Source organism: Panthera tigris, chromosome D2, assembly GCF_018350195.1.
Source record: "Panthera tigris isolate Pti1 chromosome D2, P.tigris_Pti1_mat1.1, whole genome shotgun sequence".
NCBI lineage: Eukaryota > Metazoa > Chordata > Mammalia > Carnivora > Felidae > Panthera > Panthera tigris.
The window spans coordinates 49,411,730-49,439,233 of record NC_056670.1 but is presented as its reverse complement, the minus strand read 5'-3'; the positions used below and the strand labels follow the sequence as shown (position 1 = coordinate 49,439,233).

At 39.6% G+C, this 27,504-nt stretch overlaps 2 protein-coding genes across 2 annotated transcripts in view; both read left to right on the top strand.

The window, feature by feature from the left end:
• Positions 1–254: 254 nt before the first annotated feature.
• Positions 255–25,807, top strand: LOC107179446 (zinc finger protein 566-like). Its single transcript, XM_042960063.1, has 8 exons — positions 255–453; positions 1,058–1,153; positions 15,632–15,878; positions 17,274–17,289; positions 22,755–22,881; positions 23,133–23,267; positions 24,789–24,979; positions 25,280–25,807. The coding sequence occupies exons 1-8, from the start codon at positions 255–257 to the stop codon at positions 25,805–25,807; spliced, it is 1,539 nt and encodes a 512-aa protein (XP_042815997.1).
• The window catches only part of BMS1 (BMS1 ribosome biogenesis factor), a 93,950-nt gene continuing 67,528 nt past the window's right edge, over positions 1,083–27,504 (top strand). The window contains exons 1-4 of the mRNA XM_042960222.1: positions 1,083–1,153; positions 16,514–16,799; positions 17,673–17,731; positions 22,755–22,881. The gene's annotated coding sequence lies outside the window, so the exon portion shown is untranslated. The remainder of the gene's footprint in view (positions 1,154–16,513; positions 16,800–17,672; positions 17,732–22,754; positions 22,882–27,504) is intronic.

The following is a 27,504-nucleotide window of genomic DNA, read 5'->3' as shown; positions in this document are numbered from 1 at the left end:
TCCTGTAGTACCTTATTGTAAAGGTGTTTGCATATCTACCAGAATGTTATTGAGAACAGGAACAAACACATCTTGATTTTTCACAGCAACAAGAGTGTTTCCATATACAGGTATAGAAAGCTCAATAGGCCTTCCCCGCCCCCTAGCAATTAGCATAGTGACAAGATATTTCTAATACAGTATTTATTTCTCCCCTAAAAATGAAAACAGGTGCATTATATGCATCAAATGGAATTTTTTTATAAGCTCTATCAATGCATGCAGCAAACATTTTGCACATTCCTCAGTTGTTAATTCAGATTAAACAGAATGTACTGTTTTTACAGGGATTAGTATCATTCAAGGATGTGTCAGTCAGTTTCACCCAGGTGGAGTGGCAGTGGCTGGACTCAGCTCAGAAGATCCTGTACAGGGATGTGATGCTGGAGAACTACAGCAAACTGGTTTCAGTGGGTAAGTAGAGTTTCCCAAGTAACTTCCTAGAGCATGAATTTCCATTCTGAGTTGATGAAACATGTCATACCTCTAAAGGCTTGAATTGTTTTTATTGTTATTTTTACTTTTTTTTGAGAGAGAGAAAGAGAGAGAGTGTGTGTGTGCACGAGGGAGGGGGCAGAAGGAGAGAGACAGAGACAGAGACAGAGAGAGAAGGAGAGAGAATCCTAAGCAGGCTCCATGCTTAGCAGGTAACCTGATGCAGAGCTCGATCCCATGACCCTGGGATCATGACCTGAGCCTAAATCAAGAGTTGGATACTCAACCGACCGAGCCACCCAGGCAACCCCTTTAATTTTTATTGTTTTATTATATATATCTATATATATATAATTTGAGTATAGTTGACATGAGTTGAATTGTTTTTATTGCTAAGGGTTTGGTTAAAAAAAAAAACTTAATTGCTTTAGGCCTTCAGGAAGGATGTCAGTGTCTTCACCTCTAGTGAGAGGTACTGTTCTGCTGGGGTTGAAATAAGCAATGTCATCATGCATGACAGTCCTTAGGCATCATGAAGCACAAGGTGTGTAGACGTGAGTCTTGTGTCATTTCTCATTGACAGGGTGTCTTACAATCAAACCAGATGTGATCTCCCAGTTGGAGCGAGGAGAAGAACCATGGATAATAGAGGTGATGTTCTCAAGCCAGAGTCTTCCAGGTGAGTTATTGTGTACCCAAGAGATGGAAGCTACTGGAAATCAGATCTTAAAGTGGACAGTTGGTTACTTGGCACCTGTAATATTTTCCTAGGGCCGTAGTAATGGAATACCACAAACTGGGTTACTTAAGACAACAGAAATGTATTCTCTCACTTCTGGAGGCTAGAAGTACAAAATCAGGATGTCAGCAGGGCCATACTTTCTCCAAAGCCTCTAGGGGAAAATTCTTCCTACCTCTTCCTAACTTCTGGTGGTTGCTAGCAATCCTTGGCATTCCTTGACTTACAGCTGACTCTAATCCCTGTTTCTGTTATCATCTAGCCTTCCCTCTTTGTGTCCTCCCCTAATTTAGGGCCCACCCCCATCTAACATGACCTCATCCTAACTAATTATATCTACCAAGACCCTAGTTCCATATATCACATTCTGAGGTTCTGGGTGGATATGAACTTTGGGGACATTATTCAGACTACTGTGAGATCTCTGAAACATTTTTGGAAATCTTATTTTAGAGACTTCATACCTTCACAAATATTGAAGGATGTCTGACCACCACTCCCAAGATGTTTAAATTAACATTTTGTAATATCACCTTCCTCTTTGAATGTGCTCATTTTCTACTTGATGTTTATAGAGACACTTCGCACTCTGACATTACCCAAATCTAATTTCTAGTTACTGTATCTTCAATATTTATTTCTTCATTATTCTTCAGTTGCCCAATTTCTTCCCATTTTTATATACTCCTTTTGATTTTCATCAATGTTGGATATAGTCTCTTTTTTTAAGTTTTTTTAAGTTTTTCAGATCATGACCTGAGCTGAAGTTGGATGCTCAACTGACTGAGCCACCCAGGCGCCCCAAGTTTTTTTAAATGTTTATTTATTTTTGAGAGAGACAGAGAGGGTATGAGCAGGGGAGGGGCAGAGAGAGAAGGAGACACAGAATCCAAAGCAGGCTCCAGGCTCTGAGCTGTCAGCACAGAACCTGGTGCAGGGCTCGAACCCACAAACTGTGAGATCACGACTTGAGCTGAAGTTGGACGCTTAACCAACTGAGCCACCCAGGCACCCCAGTTTCTTTAGGAATAGCTAAATGTCTAGTGATTTACAAACATCTGTGCTCCATCATGTAACTCTACTCCTTCCTTCTATCCTTTCATGGTGAAGTGCCTCATGTTTTTCTGTGTTCTGACTCACTATCCATTTTCTCTTTTGTCCCTGCTGCTAAGATTTCATAGCCATTGGGTTTTTGGCCCAGAATGATAATTGCCTGTGTACCTTTGTGCTTTATTTGGTGGTGCTCAATATTCTCTCTAGAATACACCTAAACTTGTTTTCGGTAAGTAGAACTAATTTGGTCACACCACCTTCCTTAACTATTTATCCTTCTGAAGTTTGTCTAGTTTACCACCCAGCACCAGGGCTCATCACACTGCTGGCATACAGGAAATATTAATTAAATCAATAAATCTTGATTTATGCAATCATTCCACTCAATCTAGGATTTTTAATTAATTAATTTATTTATTTATTTATTTTAATTTTTTTTAATGTTTATTTATTTTTGAGGCAGAGAGAGACAGAGCATGAGCAGGGAAGGGGCAGAGAGAGAGGGAGACAGAGAATGTGAAGCAGGCTCCAGGCTCTGAGCTGTCAGCACAGAGCCCGATGCGGGGCTTGAACTCACGAACTATGAAATCATGACCTGAACCGAAGTCGGACGCTTAACCGACTGAGCCACCCAGGCACCCCAATCTAGGATTTTTTAAAAGGCTTTGTTTCATACCTCCTACTCTTCCTAGATGTTTCAAATCTATTAATCGATTTTTAAGGCGTCACCTGTCTTTATGTTCATGGCTCCAAAATTGGTGGCAAAATTACAATCATTGTAGTCAACACTTGTGTTACAGCCTGTGATGCGCAAGGCACCGTTCTCAGCAGTTCACATGTATTAATTCATCTACTTCTCACAACCGTCCCCTGGGACATATACTATTATTATTTCTGTGGATAAATGAGCTGAAGTCCCAGGAGATTAAATTCCATGCCCAACGTCCTCCAGTAAATAAGTGGTGCTCCTTGATTTCATACCCAAGTTACCTAGTACTAGAGACCATGCTCGTTAAAACTGTTCTGTGCTGCCTGTCGTCTCTAGTATACTTTACTTCTGCCTCACAGAGCAGCATTTGGCCTGTTGGAAGGTCACTTCCATCAAGAAGTCACACTTGCTTCATCCTCTGAATGTCAGAAACTGAAGTCATTAACTTTCCATTTTACAATGTCTATTCACTTTCCAAATTCTCCTTTTAGTCACTGGGCTCTGTTGTTCTCCCGTTTGCATGGATTGAGTCATCCTGCAATTTTCATCTCTCCCATCCTCTCATACATTTTATCTCAGTATCTTGTTATTATTACGCTTTCAGTTCCCCCAGCGTGCTCAGTTATCATGAACTTCGACCAGAACCATATTGTCACATAGGTGAATTCTTATTTGTGCTTGTCAGATTTGATTACCAAAATTGTGACCTTTATCTTGATGCTAACCTGAGAAGATAAATCTGGTACTTACTATATAGTTCTGAAATCTACAACTTTGTTTTATGTTTATTTATTTTTGAGAGAGAGAGACAGAGTGCAAGGAGGGGAGGAGTAGAGAGAGGGAGACACAGAATCTGAAACAGTTTCCAGGCTCTGAGCTGTCAGCACAGAGCCCAACGTGGGGCTTGAACTCATGAACTATGAGATCATGACCTCAGCTGAGGTCGAACACTTAACTGACTGAGCCACCCAGGTGCCCCTACAACTTTTTTTAAAATAAGGACTATCATGATAGCCTTATGTTGCCTGTCCAAATTTTATTTTTCTCTATTTTCCCAAAACTTATCCTAAATTCCATTTAATCTGTATTTTTAAATATCCTGAAACATATCTAGATCTTTTATTGAACGGCGTTTTGCCTCCTTAGAAACTTTAAACCTTTAATTTTATGCTCAAATCCTGTTTTCAAGAAACTGTTCCTTACCACTCTAGATGTATGGCTTTAGACAAGCTACTTAATCTTTATATGCCTTAGTTTCCTCATCTGTAAAATGGGGACAGTAAGAGAACCTATCTGAAAGGGTTCTGAGGATTAAACAAATTAAGTGTGATTTAGTATTAAATATGGTTAGTGTTTATTAGCATCAGATGTTATTGTTTTCTCCCTCCTTGTTTTCCACTTGCACATAGGTGTTCTGCCAAGACTTATGTGTGTTGAGTTTCTTTCTCTCAACTTACTTATAATTTTTCTAGATAAGTGCCTTTTTTCCCCTCTTCCTCATGTTTATGTGTACCAGAACTATATATTCAGTGATTATCTAATTAGTTGGTAGAGGAGCCAGTTGAGGAAAAAACCTTTTTTCTTCCCTCCTAAAATTAATAGAAATTACAGATGTGTGAACTAAGATATTAGCTCGAGTTAAGAAGATTATTATAAAGCAATACTTTGAAAAAACCCCAGTAAGTTAGAATATTGTAAAGGGAAGAAATAGGAATTCATGATTAGCGTAGATTCAGTATTAATCAGCACTGATGAACTAAAATAACGAAATCAGCATTCAAAATAAATCTATTAATTTGGCCTTGATGCAAGGATCACCACTGGGTCTACATATTTCTTACTCAATGTTAAAGGTCACATTTGGACAATACTGAAGGTACTTGTATTTTATGTCTTATCTCCTTTTTTGATGCTGCAAAAGGTTCTTTTCCATAGATTGATTGATCAATGGGTGGAACATCACCAGTTATGAGGAATTTGCCTTTTCTTCTGGGAGACTGGTCTTGAAGCCAAAACTCAACCACATTTAAGTACAATTAGAGAGCCAAGTCATAACCAATATAATTCATCAGATGTGATTAATTTTCCTCTATTCCAGAAAAAGTCTGGAGAGGCCAGAACATCCAAGACCATCGATCCAGGCAACTTATATTAATCAAAACAAACAAACAAACAAACAAACACTGATTAATGAGAAAAATACTTCATGTGGGAAAGCAGTTAACATGGGTATGAATCCTATAGGTTCAAGAATAGTCCACTATAAATGTGACTCACAGGAGAAAAGTTTGAAACATATTTCAGAGTTAACGATTGGTAATAGAAACTGGGTAAGAAAGGTGATTGATGGATGTGATGTATGTGGAAAGTCACTTTTCAATATTAAGCTTGAAGAAATGTCTACTGAAATTAATGAATATAATCAAAATGGGAAGGATATCTGTCTCACTTCCATTAGTATGGTGGCTATTTCAAGTTCAACAGAAAAGACAGAGACTGATCTCCACCTCTTTAATTAGTATATGAAAAACAAAAATGCACCACACAGAAAAGACAGGGATTGCATATCCCTGAAACTGATAATTGTGTTAAACCTCCTAGACATTTACTCAAAATCTTTTATCAGTGCATTCTCATTTCACAGAATAAATGACTACTGACATACTACAGAAAGAAACAACAAAATACAAGAGGAATACATAGCCCAGCTTTCAGGCCCAAGATGAGAATCTGAGTCTTTGTTATAGTTACAATATATTTATACTGTACATTTTCAAGAGCTCTCTGAAGACAGAGCTCTCCCCAACCCCCCAGAATTAATTAAAACATCCTTTTTTTTTTTGGTCGTAAGAAGCTGTATGAACTAGTACCGGATAACAGTTAATAAAATGTAGAACTTAGGGGCACCTGGGTGGCTCAGTCAGTTGAGTGACCGACTCATTCTTGACTTTGGTTTAGGTCATGATCTCACGGTTTGTTGGGCTCTGTACTGACAGTGTGGAACCGGCTTGGAATTCTCTCTCTCCCTCTCTCTCTGCCCCTTCCCTGCTTGTGCTCTCTCTCACTCTCAAAATAAATAAATAAACTTAAAAAAAAAAAAAGGAAAAGTGGAACTTACAGTCCTGATGAGGAAGATTGTACAAGTGTGAATATTCCAGTTTTGGGTGGAAATGTGCAGGGTTTTATAGGATTGACAGGTGAGGAAGCCAGTGCTGTTGAATTAGCATTTAGTCCTTTAAAATGTGTGTCTTGACAAGGTAAAATATCTTGATCATTTTTACCATTTATCTTTTTGGTACAATGAAAAAAATATAGTATCAATTCCTCATGGTAGTTGTAGTTGTGAGATCATTACCACCAAAATGATAATGATCACTTAAAATATTTTAAAGTGAATCTTGCAAGGTTGCAGTGGCAACCTTTGCTTAGTTTGAGCATTTTCATTTTCTGTCATTTCTATTAACTAGTTGGTATTTCCAACGGTTCCTATCTAGAATATTTACAGGTAATTTAGCACAGGAGCAAATTTGGAGCCAGCTTGAAAGAAAAAAGGAAGTTCACTAGCCAGAAAGCTATATATAAAACACGAAAACCCCATGATAAGTGATAAGCAGCATCTTGCTACAAATTTCCAACCCAGTAAATACTGGGGGTATTGGTCAAGGTAGCTTTAAGCACAATAGAAAGAAAAGATAAGGCTTCTAGTTCATTCATTTACTTCCTGCTTCCATAATTTAAGTGCTGAGAGGGTCCTATAATTTAAGGAATTCTTAGTAAATTAATCTGAGGAATTTCTTTTTGTTCTAGTCTAGAGCAAATATTTGTTCACTGGGAAATATATAACTTTTTTTTACCATCTGCATAAAATTTGTCAGCGTCCACCTGTAAAGAGATGAATACAGGCTGATGATAGTCTGTTCCTATAGGCTCCTAACCCAATTCAGTGGGTGTTGTAGAGTCCTGGTTTGAGCTGTCCCATGCTGAGTGCCTAATAAGACTCCAAAAGGGATATGTAGATTTGACATTACTCAAAAGATCATTTTCAGATTTTGTTGGAGGACACTGCCTACAGTAAAGAAACACAGAGGTGCTAATTGCCAGCAGCTTTGTATAGTTTTAGGATTTTCCACTTTTGATGCCCTAGTGTAAGAAATGAATAACTTAATAAGTTGTCTGGTGTTCTGCAATTATATTTACATCTTACCTGAGAGAGAAAGAGCTCTTTATTGTCCTCAGGTACTGAGAAGGTGATAGCCAAACACACTCTTCTTAAAGTGGCTTGTCTGTTTGGATTACCGTAAAACACCATTTTAGCTGACACCAGTATTTGGTAGATACTTTACCTTTGGGTCCTCCCGGAAATGGTTGCTCTCTCCACCTAAAAGTAAGCTTACAGAATCTGAAAAATTAATCTGTAGAGAGGAATTTGTTCCTAGGAGGCATTTCCATTGGCTTTTAAAAAACAGCTTCATTGAGGTATAATTTACATACCATAACATTCACCTACCATCTGTACAATTTCGTGGTTTTGGTATATTTTTAGAGTTGTGCATGTCTCATTACAGTCCAATCTTAGGACATTTTTATCACCCAGAAATATTCTGTTGAATCAATACTCTGCCTTTACTCTGCCATCAGCCAACACTGATATGCTTTCTGTCTTTATACATAACTGTTTTCTGGAACAAGATGTTGCATATAAATGTGTGGTCCTTCCAAAGCAGGAGGCATCACAATCCCAGAATTTAGCCTCTACTACAAAGCTGTCATCATCAAGACAGCATGGTATTGGCATAAAAACAGACACATAGACCAATGGAATAGAATAGAAACCCCAGAACTAGACCCACAAACGTATGGCCAACTCATCTTTGACAAAGCAGGAAAGAACATCCAATGGAAAAAAGACAGTCTCTTTAACAAATGGTGCTGGGAGAACTGGACAGCAACATGCAGAAGGCTGAAACTAGACCACTTTCTCACACCATTCACAAAAATAAACTCAAAATGGATAAAGGACCTGAATGTGAGACAGGAAACCATCAAAACCTTAGAGGAGAAAGCAGGAAAAGACCTCTCTGACCTCAGCCGTAGCAATCTCTTACTCGGCACATCCCCAAAGGCAAGGGAATTAAAAGCAAAAGTGAATTACTGGGACCTTATGAAGATAAAAAGCTTCTGCACAGCAAAGGAAACAACCAACAAAACTAAAAGGCAGCCAACGGAATGGGAAAAGATATTTGCAAATGACACATCGGACAAAGGGCTAGTATCCAAAATCTATAAAGAGCTCATCAAACTCCACACCCGAAAAACAAATAACCCAGTGAAGAAATGGGCAGAAAACATGAATAGACACTTCTCTAAAGAAGACATCCGGATGGCCAACAGGCACATGAAAAGATGCTCAACGTCGCTCCTTATCAGGGAAATACAAATCAAAACCACACTCAGATACCACCTCACGCCAGTCAGGGTGGCCAAAATGAAGAAATCAGGAGACTATAGATGCTGGAGAGGATGTGGAGAAACAGGAACCCTCTTGCACTGTTGGTGGGAATGCAAATTGGTGCAGCCGCTCTGGAAAGCAGTGTGGAGGTTCCTCAGAAAATTAAAAATAGACCTACCCTATGACCCAGCAATAGCACTGCTAGGAATTTATCCAAGGGATACAGGAGTACTGATGCATAGGGGCACCTGTACCCCAATGTTTATAGCGGCACTCTCAACAATAGCCAAATTATGGAAAGAGCCTAAATGTCCATCAACTGATGAATGGATAAAGAAATTGTGGTTTATATACACAATGGAATACTACGTGGCAATGAGAAAAAATGAAATATGGCCTTTTGTAGCAACATGGATGGAACTGGAGAGTGTGATGCTAAGTGAAATAAGCCATACAGAGAAAGACAGATACCATATGGTTTCACTCTTATGTGGATCCTGAGAAACATAACAGAAACCCATGGGGGAGGGGAAGGAAAGAAAAAAAAAAAAAAAGAGACTGTTAAAAACTGAGAACAAACTGAGGGTTGATGGGGGGTGGGAGGGAGGGCAGGGTGGGAGGGAGGGCAGGGTGGGTGATGGGTATTGAGGAGGGCACCTTTTGGGATGAGCACTGGGTGTTGTATGGAAACCAATTTGACAGTAAATTTCATATATTAAAAAATAAAAAAATAAAAAAAAAAGATTTTATTTTTAAAAAGAAAAAAAAAAATAAAAAAAAAAATAAATGTGTGGTCCTTTAGGTCTAACTTCTTTTATTTAACTAACTTGGTTTTTGTAGGTTCATTCATGTGGTGTTCCAGTTTCTCTCGTCCTCACCGTCATTTGGTATTATCACCTGTCTTTCTAATAATCATTCTAGGGGGCGCCTGGGTGGCTTGGTCGGTTAGGCGTCCGACTTCGGCTCAGATCATGATCTCACGGTCCGTGAGTTCCAGCCCCACGTCGGGCTCTGTGCTGACAGCTCAGAGCCTGGAGCCTGTTTCAGATTCTGTGTCTCCCTCTCTCTCTGCCCCTCCCCTGTTCATGCTCTGTCTCTCTCTGTCTCAAAACTAAATAAACGTTAAAAAAAAATTAATAATCATTCTAGTAAGTCTGAACTAGTATCTTGTAGTTTTAATTTGCATTTCCCCAATGACTAATGGGATTTGGTAACTTTGCATTTGCTAGTTAGCCATTTCTGTATTTCTTTGGTGAAATGTCTTATTCAAGTCTTGCACATTTTTTTTAATAGAGTTGTTTGCCTTATTGAGTTTTAAGTCTATATATTCTGGTTAGAAGACTTTTATCAGAGAGATGATTTGTAAATATTTTCTCTCAATTTGTAGATTATCTTTTGTCTTAATACTGTCTTTTGAAATACAGTAGTTTTTAACTTTAACGAAAATCCAGTTTATCAATTTTTTCTTATATGGATTGTGCCTTCAGTGTCTTGTCTAAGAATTCTTTGGAAAGGTCACAAAGTTTTTTCTCCTACATTTTCTTCTGTACATTTCATACTTCAAGCTCTTATATTTAGGTCTTTGGTCCATTTGCTTTACTTTTTGTTGATCATGCTTTATTAGAGTCTAAGTTCATTTTTATGTATGTGAATATACAATTGTCCCAGCAGTAGTTATGGATATCTCATTTGTCTTAGCACAGAACTTAATTTTCCCTAGAATGGCCTTGGCATCTGTGTCAAAATTCAGTTGACCATTGACTCACAGCATCCTGTGCAATAAGAGTTTACTTGTGAACTCTCAATTAAATTCCATTGATCTGTATGCCTGTACTTATGCCAGAACCATACTTGGTTGATTATTGTAGCTTTATAGTACATTTGAAATCAGATGGTGTAAGTCCTCCAAATTTTTCCTTTTTTCAGTATTGTTTTGGCTATTCTAGATCCTTTGAATTTGCATTTAAATTTAGAGTCAGCTTGTCAATTTCCACAAGAAGCCTAGAGAAGTTTTAGTAGAGATTGGATTTAATCTTTCGTTAAATTTGGGGAGAATCATCATTATAACAATATTCTCTCTTTTAGTCTCTTCATTTATTCAGTTCAGGTAAATCAAAATTTACATAAAATAAGCAATTCTGGGGGTTCAATTGTTAATACTACAAAATGAATTTTATGAGAGAAATAGCTGTAAACTATATTATACCTCGAAGTTTATAAAATAAAAAGTAGTACTATTTAAAACAGCTAAACTGATCTTTAATACCCCTTTTATTTTTCAATGGAATGGCTATTATGTATAATAAATATGTGTAGCATCAAAACTATACAACCCCAAAATTCTGTGTAGCTTTATTTTTTACAATATAGTTATATATTGCATATAGTATATTTTCCTCTTGTTTTCCTAATTAAAAAAAATTTTAATGCTTATTTATTTTGAGAGAGAGAGAGGAAGAGAAAGAGAAAGAGAGAGAGAGAGAGAGCATGAGTAGGGAAGGGGCAGAGAGAGAGGGAGACACAGAATCCAAAGCAGGCTCCAGGCTCTGAGCTGTCAGTACAGAGCCCAACACACAGCTCGAACTCATAGACTTTGAGATCATGACCTGAGCCGAAGCCGGACACTTAACCAACTGAGCCACCCCAGTCCCCCTTCCTAATTTTGCCTGGAATTCCTTGAAACGAATACTAGGACTAGGTTGCCTCCTCTACAAGTCATTCCACGTTATTTCCCTGCTTTGTCAACCTGGATATCCACCCTTCCCCACATGATTTGGGAATGACATTAGACACAGAGGCGTCCAGGGCATGAAAAACAAACCCATAATCAGAATATATTCAAATCTCAAATAGGAAAAATTATTGCCCTTTTAGGATGGAAGGACTCCAGTGAAATCTGCCTGCCAAAGTATCTGCTAAAAGAATCTCTGCAAGAAATGGTACTGTACTGGGGCGCCTGGGTGGCTTGGTCGGTTGAGTGTCCGACTTCGGCTCAGGTCATGATCTCACAGTCCATGAGTTCGAGCCCCGCGTCGGGCTCTGTGCTGACAGCTCAGAGCCTGGAGCCTGTTTCAGATTCTGTGTCTCCCTCTCTCTGTGACCCTCCCCCGTTCATGCTCTGTCTCTCTCTGTCTCAAAAATAAATAAAAACGTTTAAAAAAAATTAAAAAAAAAAAAAGAAATAGTACTGTACTGAGTGCTCTGCATTGGTTTCCACTTCTGAAAGGTCAGCTGTTTAGTAGTAAATGGTAAATATAAACACAAATAATACATAGATACAACTCATAATTCCAGGCCCATGAATAGTCTCCATCCCAGCTACAATTACTCCATTTTTGGACTAAGGGGGCTGAGGGCGACATACCTTGGGTGAATGATTCCATCTACCCTAATGCTCATTGCTCTTCCATGGTAGCTGCTCTCTTATTGACATTGACAAAGTCTCAAAGATCTGTACACTTTGTGCCCAACACCATATATCCGGCCATGTACTTTTTTCCCAGACCTCCTTGGCTCCAGTCTTCCAGTCTTGCTCCAACTGGTCAAACCATTTGCTAGTCTTCAAGAGTATGAATATATCCCTACCTCTGATCACTTTTCCTGCCACAAAGGTGATGAACAAGTGTACAATTTAAAATGCTACTTACTAGGATGGTACCCTTCTCACCACTGCCTTTCGGAAATACTTCTGAGTGGAATTGGAGTGGCCAGAAAAGACACCAACATGAAGGAAACAGGCCTGGGGTTTTTCCTCTGATAGTTGGTCACAGAGAACAGTCTCATATAGTGTTAGATGTGAACTGAAGTAGAGAGATTTGTACAACCCAGGAAACTGCTATGAGTCACCTGTTTATGTAACAAATTACTTGACTTGTCTGTGTCTACTCAGGCCCAATTCCCAATGCAACATTTCTTTTGCACAATAAATGCTGTTATGTCCCCACCTGTTTTGTGACTTGGTGGGTCTGACAATGTCTCCACATGATGAGAAGCTCTAATTATAGATTGCCATAGTTAGCTGCTCAGTTTTTACTAGGATCCAATAGCATGTAAGAGGTGCTTTTAGTTTATTTATTATTTATTTATTGTTAACTTTTTAAACGTTTACTTATTTTTGAGGGACAGAGAGACACAGAGCGTGAGCAGGGGAGGGGCAGAGAGAGAGAGGAAGACACAGAATCTGAAGCAGGCTCCAGACTCTGAGCTGTCAGCACAGAGCCTGACATGGGGCTTGAACCCACCTCCCGTGAGATCATGACCTGAACCGAAGTTGGATGCTTAGCCAACTGAGCCACCCAGGCACCCCAAGAGCTGCTTTTAAAATAATGAGAGGTTCTTTGCTGCAAGGGGCATGGCTTTGCTCCAGAATCCTAGAGGTCTGCACTGCGATTGCTTATCTTGACTTGCCAGAAGCTCTACATAGTGTCATGTTTTACCATTGAGAATACTCACACCATTGGATTAAGAACAACAGATGGAACCTGCTGAAACCTTTTGTTGCCCTGTGCCTGAGTCAAAATAGGCATCCTTACAAGCCACCCAACAAATGGGACGGAGCAGAGTCTTGTAGGTGCTTTTCCAAGGTGTAAGTGGAACTTCCTAGTACTTTCTCTCTTGGTGGGAGTTGCAAGTTGTGTAAGAACTTGAATTGAGGGGAATATTCACCCTTGTCCCAGACACCCAAACCTCTGATGTATGATCTTTATCTTCTATACTGAATATCTGTCTTATCAGGTTAAGCAGAGTACTTACCACTTCCTACTCATCAGGTTTCATTAACTTATCATCAGTATAGTGGGCCAGGATGATGTTTTGTGGATCTGACTGAAGACTGTCTCTGGTGTAACAGAGAACAGGAGAGTAAACATGATTAGGGCAAGATTGAACAGGTACAGCTACCCATCCCAGAATAAGATGAATTGGCTTCAAGTCTCCTTCTTTAGGGGAATTGGAAAGAGTGCTTTTGCAATGTAATAGCTGCATATTAAGCTCGAGACACTTAATTTTTTCAAGTAAGATACCACATCTGCTATGATTATTAACATTCTGGGATCCATGTTGACTTTGATTTGCTGATTTAGCCAGGCAAAGGAAAATAGTTGTAATGGGTACCACTTGACATACCTTTCCTTCAGTAATGGCTCTTACTCCATAAGTCAGCAAGGCAGTGTGAGAGTTCTATCAGCTGCTGAGTGTATTGATTTCAGTTATTCACGCAAGCATTTCTGTATATGCTTTGGATTTTAAGAGGGACTTGGATGAGGACTCTGTATGGTCACAACCTAACAAGCTCAATGATGGCATTTGGGTCTCCTTGTATCAGCTCAGACTATGAATATAAACATTTCAAAGATCTAGATATTCCTCTTTTGCCAGTATACTGTTGCTCTGGTAAATGGATGGAGATTTCTTTGAGGAAAAGATTAAGGGACTAGCTATCATATATATATTGCTGTGGCATTGGGAACCCCCAAGACAATCCTTCTTTCCTTCCACCAAAAATTGTCTCAGAACTGGCTTAGGGATAAAAATTGGGTGAGAGATTGGGTGAGAGATTATTTTTCCATGGCACCAGCTAATACCAGCTCATTCATTCTTGATCTGTTTTGGGTTATGTAAGCCGAGTGCTTGGGAACGTTAAATTGTGGGCTGTCTTTTCAATTTTATTCATAGTGTCATTGATGCAGAAAAGTTTTTGAGTTTGATGGCATCGATTAATGTTTTCCTTTGACTGGTTGTACTTTTGGTGTCATATCTAAGAATGCATTGCCATATCCAAAGCCACAAGGATTCAACTCTTGTTTTCTTCTAAAAGTGTTACGGTTTTATTTCATATTTAGGTCATTTATTCATTTGGAGTTAATTTTATTAAATATTGTGAGGGAGGGGGCCAGCTTCATTCTTTTGCATGTGGAAATCGAGTTGTCTCAACACCATTTGTTGGAAACACTGAGCTTTCCTCATTCATTGAACAGCCTTGGCACCTGTGTAGAAAATCAGTAGTCTATAGAAGCATGAGTTTATTTCTATTTCATTGGTCTATGTGTCTGTTCTTATGCTAGTAGCACACTGCTTTGATTACTGTAACTTTGTAGTAAATTTTGAAATCAGGAAGTGTGTCTCCAACTTTGTTCTTTTGTTTCAAGACTGTATTGGAGCCCCTTGCAATTCCGTATGCATTTGAGGATAGACTTCTCCATTAAAAAAAAAAAAAAGAAAGAAAGAAAAAGAAAAGCCAGTGGAGTTTTTTGTTTTTTGTTAGTTTATTTATTTTTAGAGAGAGAGCAGAGCAGTGGAGGGGCAGGGAGAGAGAGAGAATCCCAAGCAGGCTCCGCACTGCCAGAACAAGCACTGTGAGATCATGACCTAAGCTGAAGTCCCCTACTTAACCCACTGAGCCCCAGGCTGGCTGGTCCAGCTGTGCCTAGGGACAATATGACCCCTAGTGTTCATTACTTCATCTGAACTAAAAAGGTGGATGCCAGCTTCAAAATTAAGGTGTCAGCAGGGTTGTTTCCTAATAGAGGTTCTAAGAGGGAATCTGTACCATGCTTCTTTCCTAGCTTCTGATGTTTTCTGGCAATCTTTTGACACCCACTGGCTTACAGGCACCTCCCTCCAATCTGTCTCCCTGTGCACAAGGCCTATATTTCCTCTATTTTCTTATAAGGACACCAGACATTGGATTAGGGTCCGCCCTAATCTGGCACGATCTCATTTTAATTTAATTAATGACATCTGCGATGATCATATTAAAAAATAAAGTCACATTCTGAGGCTCCTGATGGACATGAATTTGAAGGCAAGGAAATACTATTCTACTTGTTACAATGGACAAAATTAACCTGTTTATATTTTAACCACATAGCTCACGGTTCCCTAGTGGTCCCCAACGTGTCCTTTACAGTTTATTCTCTTAAACAAGATTTCTTTAACCACGTCGCATCACCCTGCATGATTTTGCAGCGTCCCGCGGCCCAGAAAGAATCGGGCCCACCCAGCCCCTGAGAGCGACCTCTGCTCTTCAAGGAAAACTCTTCACACGGGGCGTGGGGCCAGGGTTTATGGGAAACGTAGTCCTAGGTTTCCTTGCCTCGCACAGCGCAGGTGCGGGGAAAGACTCGCTTGAGGCTCATTGTGCGCATGTGTATTTCGGTCTTCAGGTGTCTTCCTAGCGTTTCCACTCCCGGCTGAGGAAATCCTGCAGCGCTCGGGGCGCTGGCGCTGCGCGAGCGGCGGGTGCGCCCAGGCTGGGTGGGCAAAGACCAGCGGGGCGGCGGCGCGGGGCGGGGAGGAGTAGCCCGGCGGCGAGACCCCCGGCACGTGGGTCAGCCAAAGGCGGGCGGGGGCGGGGGCGGCCTCTGGGACGGACTGCCAGGGTGGGCGCTTCTGTCTGCAGAGGGGGCGGTGTCCAGCGTGGGGCCGCCGTGTCTGCGCAGTTGCGGGAAGGGGGCGTGAGCTTTGGATCCTGGTGGAGCGGCTGTTAAATCAGTTACTGCAGGCGAGATGACTGAGCTATGTGGTCGCCTGCTCGGGGAAACAAGAGTATTATGTGCCACGTGGGGTTGTCCTGAGGATTCTGTTTTTTACCTACGTTTTGAAAGTACGTATAGTTTTTAACAGACGGAACAGAGCTTAGTTAATATTAGCTGTTAAGTTATTTGGGAGATACTGTGTGTTTTTTTAATTGGCTAAACTTTATTTAATGCTGCAAACAGCCTTTATGTAACTGTTTTCTGTTTTGGCAAACAAGGAAACTGAGGCTCAGAGGGCTCCAGTGAAATACTCAAGAACTCACAGCCCACGTAGACAACCCTCTCTAAAACCGGCATCGTACTTCTCACAGCACTTTTCTCAGCTCCCAAGGAAACAATCCTAAAGTGTATGAGCTGAATCTCACCTTATGATCATGTATTTTGGGATTTCTTGACATCTAGGAACCCTTGGGTCAGGTGGCATTAACTGTTGTTGGCCGTTTGCATTGTCCAACCTTCAGCATCCTCAGTGGCCTTAGAGTTTAGGCAGATAAGTTCTGTGAGATTTGGATCCCTGCATGAAACTTCTAAATAAAATGATTTTGTCCTTTAAGCCTAGGTTCCAGCTCCCTTGGAAAAAAGCAGCTTTTGTTAAGTAAGAAGGAAGAAGCCCCAGGAAGAGGAATCCTACCTTGAAGATCACTCCTCTGACTTCAGACTTCTTACCACAGTCTTTAGAGCAGAGGCAGGAAACTGCTAGAAAGGAGCAGGTCCTAGGTTTGCGTAGTCTGAAGTAGCCGTTCTTTATTTTGCTCAGAAGGAGCATTGTTTCGCTATCACCACATCCAGAGGGCCTCACCATGATGATGAGAGGTCGGGACCAAGTTTCAGAAAAGATAGGTGAGTGGAGCACTGAGAGTGGTGGGTGAGGGGCAGCCTGCATGGGAAATATTAATTCATTAGAGGTTTCCTGTCCGCATGGTCTGCAGGGAGAGATCACCAGGCACAACTGAAGGAATTCTATCACCAGCCTTTAATAAACATGCCCTGCCTCCAACCTCCACTCACGTTTTCTAGATTTTGAGATGTTCTTGTATGTCCCTCATTTTATGTGCCTTCTCGAGGTATGCTACTGCTCCTACCCTGCCTTTACAGAGTCACAGAGTAGGGCCCCCTGTGTGCTTAATTTCAAAGCTGGAAACCTTGACTCTGAGTGTGTAAGTAATCTGCCCAGAGTCACCCAATTTGTTAGTGTCAGTACCGGGACCAGAAAACTGTCCATGAGGTAAGTCACCCACCAAGTCTGTTACAACTTAGTTAGAAACAGTTTTTAAAGTAGACCTGTCTGTAAAGCAACGCCTTCCTTTTCTGCAGAGTGATTTCTCTAAGGGTAAGCAACTCAGTAGGAATATAAGTAAACAAATATCTTGAGTATTTTTCCTAAAACGTTGATGAAAAATAACGATTTGCCTTCTGATATAATAATTATTAAGTTAGTTCTGGATTCGTTCTAAATGAAAACTGAAATTAATAAATCATTTGGAAGTAAACCCAGTGAAAAATTGCTCAACCAAGCTCTACAGTTCCTGTCAGAGTCACACATATGAATTCTACCTGCACATGGTTCTTGCTGACTCTTCTCAGGGGCCAAAGAACTTTTTTCTACAGGGTGGTATTTAACCACCTGGTGGGCATAGGGTTTTAGGAGCTGAATTTCAAAAGTCTATAGCAGCCAAATCTCACATGACCTTCTTCTGTTTTCTTCTCCTATAGCTATACATTCAACCTTCTCTATACTTTCCCAAAAGGAACAGAAAAAGAACAAATCCCGGGTGAGCTTTTTTTTTTTTTCATTTTTCACATTGTTTTCCACTGCATAAAACAATAAAAGATAAAAATGATAAAAACTATCAAGGAATACATGGAATTAACAGATCCGAAGCAAGGAAAGGTCAGGATGTTAGTTTTGCGGAGATAATTATAATTGTTTTATGTTAACATATATATTACACATTGTATTATATAATAGTACTTTTTATAAGAACTATGTGCAAATATGATACTCTGTCCAAAAGGGAAATGCTTTCTTTGACCACAAAAATAAACAAGAGTAATTCTTCATGGAACACAAAGATTTCCTGGCCTGAAATCTGAAAATAAATAAATAAATAAATTCTTTGTCTTCATGAAATTAAGGTAGTTGACAACCTCAGTCAACAAGCCTGAAATGAATGCTGCCCATAATCTTCACTTCTGGTTGTTCTTTAATGGGCACAGAGAACAGCAGGTCAAAGCATAATTTAGCTGATTGAAATTGATGATTACTTTTGTCTGCTTCACAGAATTGCCCCTCTTCCTGTTGCCTTTTAGCAGAGCTTAGCCTCACATGATTATCTTTGTTCCATTATAATTCTTATCTTATTATTTTTGACTGAGAATCATACTCCATGGTTTTTTTAACTATATCAAAGGATGAACAACCACTCAATTTGAAATTCAAAAGCTGAATTTTGTGCCTGTTTTAAGTGAGAGCTATCTCTGGTGATATATATTCTCACTGAGCAAAGCAAACTTGGTTTTCTGTCGGGTTTTTGCAGAGAGTTGGAATATTGGTTTCCTGTGGATGCTATAACAAGTTACCACAAATTTGGTAGCTTAAAACAACAGAAATTTATCCTTTCACAGTTCTGGAGGCTAGAATTCTGACATCAAGGTGTTGTCAGGGGTATGCTCCTGCTTAAACTTTTAGAAGAGATTCCATTCCCCATCTCTTTCAGCTTCTGGTGGCTTTGGGGAGAGAGGTAGGAGATAGAATGGAGAAAAAACTAAGATGAAGAAAAGTATTTTGTAAGCCTGTATCAATCAGTGTTCTCCAGAGAAACAGAACCAGTAGGATGTGCCTGTACTTGTATCATATAATACATATGCACATATAAATACACATGTTACATTCATTTTATGGAATTGGCTCATGTGGTTGTGGGGGCTGGTGAGTCTAAAATTTGAAGGAAAACCAGCAGGCTGGAAACTCAGGAGTTAATCCCGCAGTCTTGAGGCAGAATTCCTTCTTTTTGGGAAAACTTTAGTTTTTGTTCATAAAGGGCTTTAACTATTTGGATGAAGCCCACCCAATTGAGGGTAATCTTCTTTACTTAAAGTCAGTTGATTGAGATATTAACCACATCTACAAAATACCTTCATAGTAACACCTAGGTAAGTGTTATGTTTTTTTTTTTAAGTCTATTTATTTATTTTGAGAGAGACAGAGGCAGTGCAAGTAGGAGAGGGGCAGAGAGAGAAGGAGAGAGAGAGAGAATCCCAAGCAGGCTCTGTGCCATCAGCACAGAGCCCAACATGGAGCTCAAACTCATGAAACTGTGAGATCACGACTCAAGCCGAAATCAAGAGCCGGATGCTCAATTGCCTGAGCCACCATAGTAAGTGTTTTATTAAATAACTGGGTACTATATAGCCTACCAAATTGACACGTCAGACTAACCGTCACAAGTCCTGTAAGAAAGGTATGAGTAACAGGACGCCTGGGTGGCTCAGTTTGATGAGCGCTGACTCTTGATTTTGGATCGGGTCATCATCTCATGGTTCGTGAGATCAAGCTCTGCGTCAGGCTCTGTGCTGACAGTGCAGAGCCTGCTTGGGAGTGTCTCCCTTTCTCTCTGCCCCTCCCCCACTCACGCACGTGTGCTCTCTCAAAATAAATAAACATTAAAAAAAAGGAAAGGTGGGGCACCTGGGTGGCTCAGTCGGTTAAGCGTCCGACTTTGGCTCAGGTCACGATCTCGCGGTCCGCGGGTTTGAGCCCCGCGTCGGGCTCTGGGCTGATGGCTCAGAGCCTGGAGCCTGCTTCCGATTCTGTGTCTCCCTCTCTCTCTGCCCCTCCCCCGTTCATTCTCTGTCTCTCTCTGTCTCAAAAATAAATAAAACGTTAAAAAAAAAAAATTAAAAAAAAAAAAAAAGGAAAGGTATGAGTGAGGTGCTGATCTATTTTCTATATTGTATGCATGTACTTTGTATAAATATACACATACGTATCGATATGTGTGTGGTATGTATATAAATAAATACGTGTATAAATATAGACATACTTATTTTATGATCATGTGACTAGTCAACAGTACTTGGCTGGATTATTTTTGTGCATGACCTGAGATTTCCTTTTATATTGGGAATTTTCCCTCATTCACATTTTTTATGGTCACTGATGATGTTTAGTTTTAGTCCTTCCTTTTTTATTTGTATTTTTATTTATCCCACCCTCTTTCCTTTCTTTAATTTTTCTCTGTCGATTCTATATCTGCCTTCTAGTGGTTTGGAAATTCAGGGTTCTGTTTTTTTCCACTGGTTCTCTTGGAAACATTTAACATAGGTTTGTATTTGTATTTTTTCCATCAACATCAAGAATTTCCGTTTTCTAGATGTGACCTGACCTTTTACATATTTTGCTGTCCTTTCCTCTCACATCTCATGTGTTATAGAAATGATCTGAATTAGTTTTTAATATGATAGAGTTTTAAAAATCGTTTGTTAGATATGACTAAACTACCTGGTTATTCTCTCTAATCTCAAAGGTAGTTGGATTAAAATGTCTAGAGACAAGAGGAGGTCAGTGAGCTAACATCCTGATGTTGGGCTTCCAGCCTCCAGCACAATGAGAAAATAAATTTCTTTGCTCAAGCCATCCAGTGTGTGGTAGGCACTTTTGTTATGGGAGAATTAGCAAATTATATTGTTAAGCTTTTGAGGACACACCGTACTCTTTTCTGTATTAGCTATATACCATTTTATATTCCCACCAACATGCACAAGCGTTCCAGTTTTTCCACAGCCTCATCAATACTTTTGTTTGCTAATGGGTGTAAGGTGAAGTGATGTTCTTTTAAATACTATTAATCTCCAGTGTCTTTAAAAACAGTCGTTTCCTTTTCTTGGAATCATAATAATTACATAGTTTTGTTTTCTTCATAGTTTCTTTTTCACTTCATCTGGTGCATGTCTTTTGTGTTACTGGTTCTTAAATTTCTAGTGAAACCTTCATTGTCCATTTATGTTTATGTGTGAAGATTTGGTTTGATTCATGTAGGTAGCTATTGGTTATTGTGAGTTTATTCAGAAATGTAGAATGCTATTCCTTTATTTTCTCTCATCAATGAAAGAACTGACTTCAGGGATCTGTAAAGGAAATTGTTGGAAAGATATAACCTGGTGAATTTCCTTTCAGTTTATCAGCAGGGAGTATATAGGCAACTTTAAGGGACTATTGATTTCTGAAGTACAGATGGTTCATACCATGGAGTTAGACCATCATGACCTATCGCATCAAAGACCTGCCTTAAAACAAAACCAGTACCCATTTTCTTTCTGGCTGATTTGGTCATTGCCAGAGTCCCTGAAGCATTTACCTAAAACATTTTTGTTTTTAATGTTTTATCCTTCAGCCCCCAGCTGTGATTATACAGAGTGGCAAATGCCCAGAGTGTTCTGATAATCCTTCAGTTAATTCTTCAGCCAGTCAATCAGCACACAGCCCACTTTGAGCTTAGGTGAATTTGGTGGCTATATGTACTATATACTGAACGTATGCGGATATCTATGTGTAGCACATAGACAGTCCTCACTTTGCACTGTAGTGTGGGGCTAGAAAAATGGGCATATACACTGAAACCATGCAAAGCAGGCTTAATCAGTGGGGAAAATGGTAGCTGTTCTGCAGTCTTCAAAAATATTTGTGAAAACATTAAAAATCTTTCTGTTGGTTATAAATGTATATAAAAATGAAAGAAATACCGTAATATTTAGTACTGAGTACTCCTTCAGTAAGATCTTTGGTTGTAGATCTAGAATGTCTCAAATGGAAACATTGTTCAAATTCCCACAGTCAGGTATTTCTTCTAAAACTCTATATTTAATTTGAATTTCACTTCTGTAATCACTTCTCATTTCTTTGCTGCTCTTTCATCGCTGTTGGCCAATTCCCTTTTGCAAACCATTTAACCATTTTTGGAAAATGCCATATTGCTAGGAGACAAGGAGGCAACAGGTGTTTTTGTGTGTCTTGCTGCCTGTGTGTGAACTGAATAACAGATGTGCAGTGGTCAGTCACTGGCAGACTTTGAAAGAAATGATGTGATTGATCATTGTTCATGATGTGTGTCTGTTATTTATGTAGTGATTTGTGAATTGAAGAGCCAGCAGCGAAGTTTATATTTGATGTGATTACTCACAGTTACCATAGTAACTGAAATCTGATCATGTTGTTGGGGACTGTTGTTACTCAACTAAATAAATTGTGGTAACTGAAATTCGTGCATGTCAGGACCATGCAAAGAATGGACTCCCTGTAGAGTAGCCCATAAACATTCAGACATACCTATATATTGCCACAAATTTGTGGCAGTTTGATGCTTAAAAGTTTTCCTCCCTAAAAGAGTGAGTCACCAAATACTCTGGAGAACTCTTGTCTAAATGAACCATGCCAAATTACCACATTAGGGCATTTTATATCATTAAAGCCCCAAATTCAGTTCTCTCCTGATCTTATGGTATTATTTAATCCTGTCTGCATCCATACTAGATTGTAAGCTTCCTGAGAGTAGAAGAAACAGTGTTTTATGTATTTTAGTGTCTCCAGAAACGAGGACACTTTCATGTATATGAGTACGTATTTCTTCTTCTTATATTTCTGTTTCTGTCACCACATATAAAACAAAACAGGCAATATGGTAAATCTCCTATATAAACTTTTTTGAGTAAACTCAGTAGTGAACATGGTGAAGAATTAGTTCCTCCTCTGTCATACAGTTTTGAACACTTCTGATTAATCAGATATGTGTGTTACAGGGATCGATTTCATTTGAGGATGTGACTGTGAACTTTACCCAGGAGGAGTGGGGTCAACTTGACCCTGATCAGAGGACCTTGTACAGGGATGTGATGTTGGAGAACGATGGCTTCTTCATCTCACTGGGTAAGCAAAGCTTTTCTGAGCAACAGCATCACGCATGTCCTCCTGTTGTGACCAAAGCATATGGGTCTTTTGCAGAGTTTAATGATATTTAGGTTTGGACGCCAGGAATATTGTTGTGTTTTCACCACCCCATTGAAAGATTCCAATGGGTCCCTTCAGTGTGTAGAACCTACAGCTGGACTCTGGTTTTTCTTCTGCATTCCTAAAGCCAGGCAGCTTTTCCTGTGTCCCATATTGTTTTCCATTATCAGGACATTCAATTACCAAACCAGAGGAGATCTTCAAGTTAGAGCAAGGAGCATCATGGATATTAGAGGAGGAGTTTGCAAGCCAGTGTTACCTACGTGAGCAATCCAGGGAAATTAGATTCCAGGTTGTTGTTTCAGGTATAGGCATCTTCGGAGCGTTTTCAAGACTCTCTTTCAAGAGACTCTGTTTAGAAGTGACTAAGGATGTTTAACCCGCATGCCTCAGATACCTAAATTCACCACAGATGTACTCTCACACATTGATGTTCTCTTTTTTTTTTTTTTTTTTTTGCCTTTTGAAGAGTTTACTCCCTTCTACTTGTACCTTAAAATCCATTCCTGTGTCTTAAAAGATATTTTATGTTGGTGAGTCTCCTTACTCTAGCATTCTCACCTTCCCATATTCCCTTCATTTTCAAGGACTTCTTTTGTTGTCAGGAATTAATAGATTAGTTTAACCAATATTAACTGAACACTTGCTCCATGCCAGTCATGTTTTAAATGAAAGGGATAGAGCAGTGGCGAAATAAGTCCCTTGATCTCACAGAATTTATATTAGCAGGAGAGAGATGTAGGAAGCTGATCGCCATGAGAGAAGAGAGTAGAAGCAAGGAGACCAGTTAGGAAAAACGACAGTGCCATAAACTAGGTTCAAGGTAATAGAGTGTGCAGAGTGATGGAATTCTGGCTGTCTTCTTGAAGGCAGGATTAACAAAGTTAGCACCTAGACTCTGATTCATCTCCTCTGAGCACTTTGTTTCCTCTGGTAACTTCTTCAAACAACACTCTTGTCTACCTATTTTCCATGTCACATTTACTATATAATTTTTTTACTGAGCATATATTACTGTGAATTCTGCTCGTTGTAATCCATCCACTCTTGCTGAATCCTTTATTTTCTATTCTTTATGTTTATTTTACCCCTTCTATCCATTTTGAAATGTACTTTTGTGAAGGACCAAATAAATGTGTGTGCATTCATTGCCAGTCTTACTTTCCCTTCTTCCACCACAATAGGTTTGACTGATTGGGTTATTGTCACCTCTTTCCCTGCTCCTCAGCAAATTACGGGGAATGGAAAATATTTATTTGGTATTGCTTTTATGCCAAAAGACTGGGTCTGAAAGCAAAGAGTTGGGTATATGAAAGATATTTGTGTGTTGGCCCAATTTTAAGAACTAGTTTCAGATGCATAAGGTATGTTTTTCTTATTTCTAGTTGATGACATGGTAGAAAGCAAAGAAAACCAAGACAGACATTTATGGCAAGATGCATTTATCAATAACAAAAAAGTGATTACACAGAGAGAAAATGTATTAAGGAAAACATTTAATCTGTTCCTTCCAGGAAAATGTCTAGTAAATATAATCTAGGTGGAATTGGTTTAAAAAATATGTCAGAGTTACCCACCAGTAATAGAAACTATTCAGGAAAGAAATCCGATGATGCCAGTGGGCGTGAGAAATTGCTTCCGGATATTAATCATGAGGAAACTCATAACTAGAAAGAAGTTCAATGAATTTAATAAAAATGAGAGCATCTTCTATCATAATGAGGATTTTATTTGGCAACAAAAGATTCACACTGCAGAGCAACTGTTTGAATATAGTGAATGCATTAAAGCCTTCCACAGTAATGATCTCTTCATTACACATAAAGGAACTCACACAGGGGAGAAATTCCGTGATTATAATGAATGTGAGAAAACTTTCAGGGGTGAGTCAAACCGCATGTTAGGCCAGATAATTTACTCAAGGAAGAATCCCTATAAATTTAAGGAGTGCTTGGAGAAATTGGAGAAACCTGTGATAAGTCAGTCCTTTGGAAGAAATGTCATAGAATTCACATGGGTGAGAAATACCACGAGTGTGATGTGTGTGGGAAAACCTTCCTCCGTAAGTCAAACCTCATCGTACATCTGAAAACACACACAGGAGAAAAACCCTATGAATGTAATGAATGTGGGAAACCCTTTTACCATAAGCCAGCCCTCACTGTACATCAAAGAATTCATACAAGAGAGAGACCTATGAATGTGTTAAATGCGGGAAAACTTTCTACCAGAACTCAGCCCTCCGTCAACATCAGAGAACACACACAGGGGAGAAGCCTTAAAATGTAGTGAATGTGGAAAATCTTTCTCCCAAAAGTCAGACCTGACTGTGCATCAGAGATCTCACATAGGAGAAAAACCTTGTAAATGTAATGAGTGTGACAAATCCTTCAGTATAAAGTCAAAACTCAATGTACAGGAGAGAATACACTCAGGGGAGAAGTCTTATGAATGTAGTGAACGTGGGAAAATGTATTATATGAAGTCAACCCTCAGTAAACATCAAAGACTTCATACAGGGGAGAGAATACATGAATGCAATGAATGTAGGAAGACCTTCTGTGGGAAGTCAGTTCTTCTTAAACATCAGAGAACTCACACAGGGGAGAAACCTTATGAATATGTAGAATGTAGGAAAACCTTTTCTGAGAAGTCAACCCTCAGTAAACATCAGAGGATTCATACTGGGGAGAAACCCTTTGAATGTAACAAATGTGGGAAGGCATTTTGCCAGAAGTCCCAACTTATTCAACATCAGAGGATTCACACAGGGGAGAAACCCTATGAATGTAAAGAATGTGGGAGAACATTTTGCCAGAAGGCATCCCTCAATGTACATCAGTGAACACACATGGGAGAGAAGCCCTTTGAATGCAACGAATGTGGAAAATCTTTCTATGATAGTTCGACCCTCATTAAACGTAAGAGAATTCACTCAGGGGAGAAACCCTATATAAATGTATGAATGTGGGAAGACCTTCAGCCACAAACCAAATCTCACCACACATCAGAGAATACACATAGAAGAGAAACACTGTAAAGATGGATGTGTGAAACCATCTTGCTGTAACTCAGAACTGTTGGCCCGACAGTATATCCATATGGATATATCCATATCCCTCCCTCCCTGTGGTTGTAATGAATGTGGGAAGTCCTACCAGAAGTCAGCCTTCATAGAACTCACACACAATAGATAGCTGGCAATGCTTTTACCAAACTGGACACAGAGCAAGTCTTTATCTCTCAGCTGCTGTTGCATCCAGGTGGGACAGTATGCATGAGAGCTAGCCAATGGGATGTGAGCATAATGAGGTAATTCACTTGTAGGTCTGACACATAAAGGCCCCCACGGCAATTCTTCGTGTTCTCTCCTCTCTATGGGGTAGGACGTAGAAAGCCTTCTGTTGAGGAGTCAGCACACACTGTGTGTTAGTGAACTCACACAAGAGTAGAAACATCACCTTGATGTTTAGAAACCTAATCCATAAATGAAACTTACTGTCACTGGAGAATCCAAACTGAGAAACCCAGAGATCACAACAAATTTAGAAAAGCCTTTCTGAAAAGGTTATTATCTCATTGAACCTCAGGTAAATAATAGTAGACTGAAACCTTATAAATACATGGTTTTCTGAAAGTTTGCAACAAAACATAATTTATTAGATTTCAGAGAATTATTACTGAGGGAAACTGAATTTAGAAAATACAGAGAGGGGCGCCTGGGTGACTCAGTTAAGCATCCAACATCGGCTCAGGTCATGATCTCGTGGCTCGTGGGTTCAAGCCCCACATGGGGCTCTGTGCTGACAGCATGGAACCTGCTTTGGATCCTCTGTCTCCCTCTCTCTCTGCCCCTCCCCTGCTTGTACTATTTCTCTCTCAAAAATAAATAAACACAAAAAAAGAAAAGAAAATACAGATAAATTTTTTTTTCTTTAGGAAAAAATGTTTGGGGCACCTGGGTAGCTCGGTCCGTTAAGCATCTGACTTTGGATCAGGTCACGATCTTGTGGTATGTGGGTTTGGGCCCTGTATCAGGCTCTGTGCTGACAGCTCAGAGCCTGGAATCTGCTTTGGATTCTGTCTCCCTCTCTCCCTCTCCTGTTCCCCGCTCTCTCTCTCGCTCTCTCTCTCTCAGAAATAAACATTAAAAAATTTTAGAAAAAAAATGTTTAAGTTGTCACAGAAAATACAAAGGCCAAGTACACATTTTTTACATTTAGCACAAGTCTGAATGTAAGGCAGCCACTGGGAACAGTAAGCTCATTGTACTTACCACCATAAAATGTGCTCATTGAGAAAACAACCCCATCTTTGGGGCATCTGGGTGGCTCAGTCGGTTGAGCATCCAACTTTGGCTCAGGTCATGATCTCACAGTTGGTGAGTTTGAGCCCCACTTCGGGCTCTGTGCTAACAGTTCAGAGCCTGGAGCCTGCTTCGGATTCTGTGTCTCCTCTCTCTCTTGTGCTCTGTCTCTCTCTGTCTTTCAAAAATGAATAAACATAAAAAAATTTAAAAAAATTTTAAAACTACCTTTTTAA

Bases quoted from the DNA above. Each gene is read 5' to 3' on its own strand.
- LOC107179446 (XM_042960063.1), top strand. From the start codon at position 255: ATGCATGCAGCAAACATTTTGCACATTCCTCAGTTGTTAATTCAGATT. The intron at 22,882-23,132 runs GTAAGCAAAGCT...TTCCATTATCAG, and splicing joins TGGCTTCTTCATCTCACTGG to GACATTCAATTACCAAACCA. The intron at 23,268-24,788 runs GTATAGGCATCT...TTACACATAAAG, and splicing joins ATTCCAGGTTGTTGTTTCAG to GAACTCACACAGGGGAGAAA.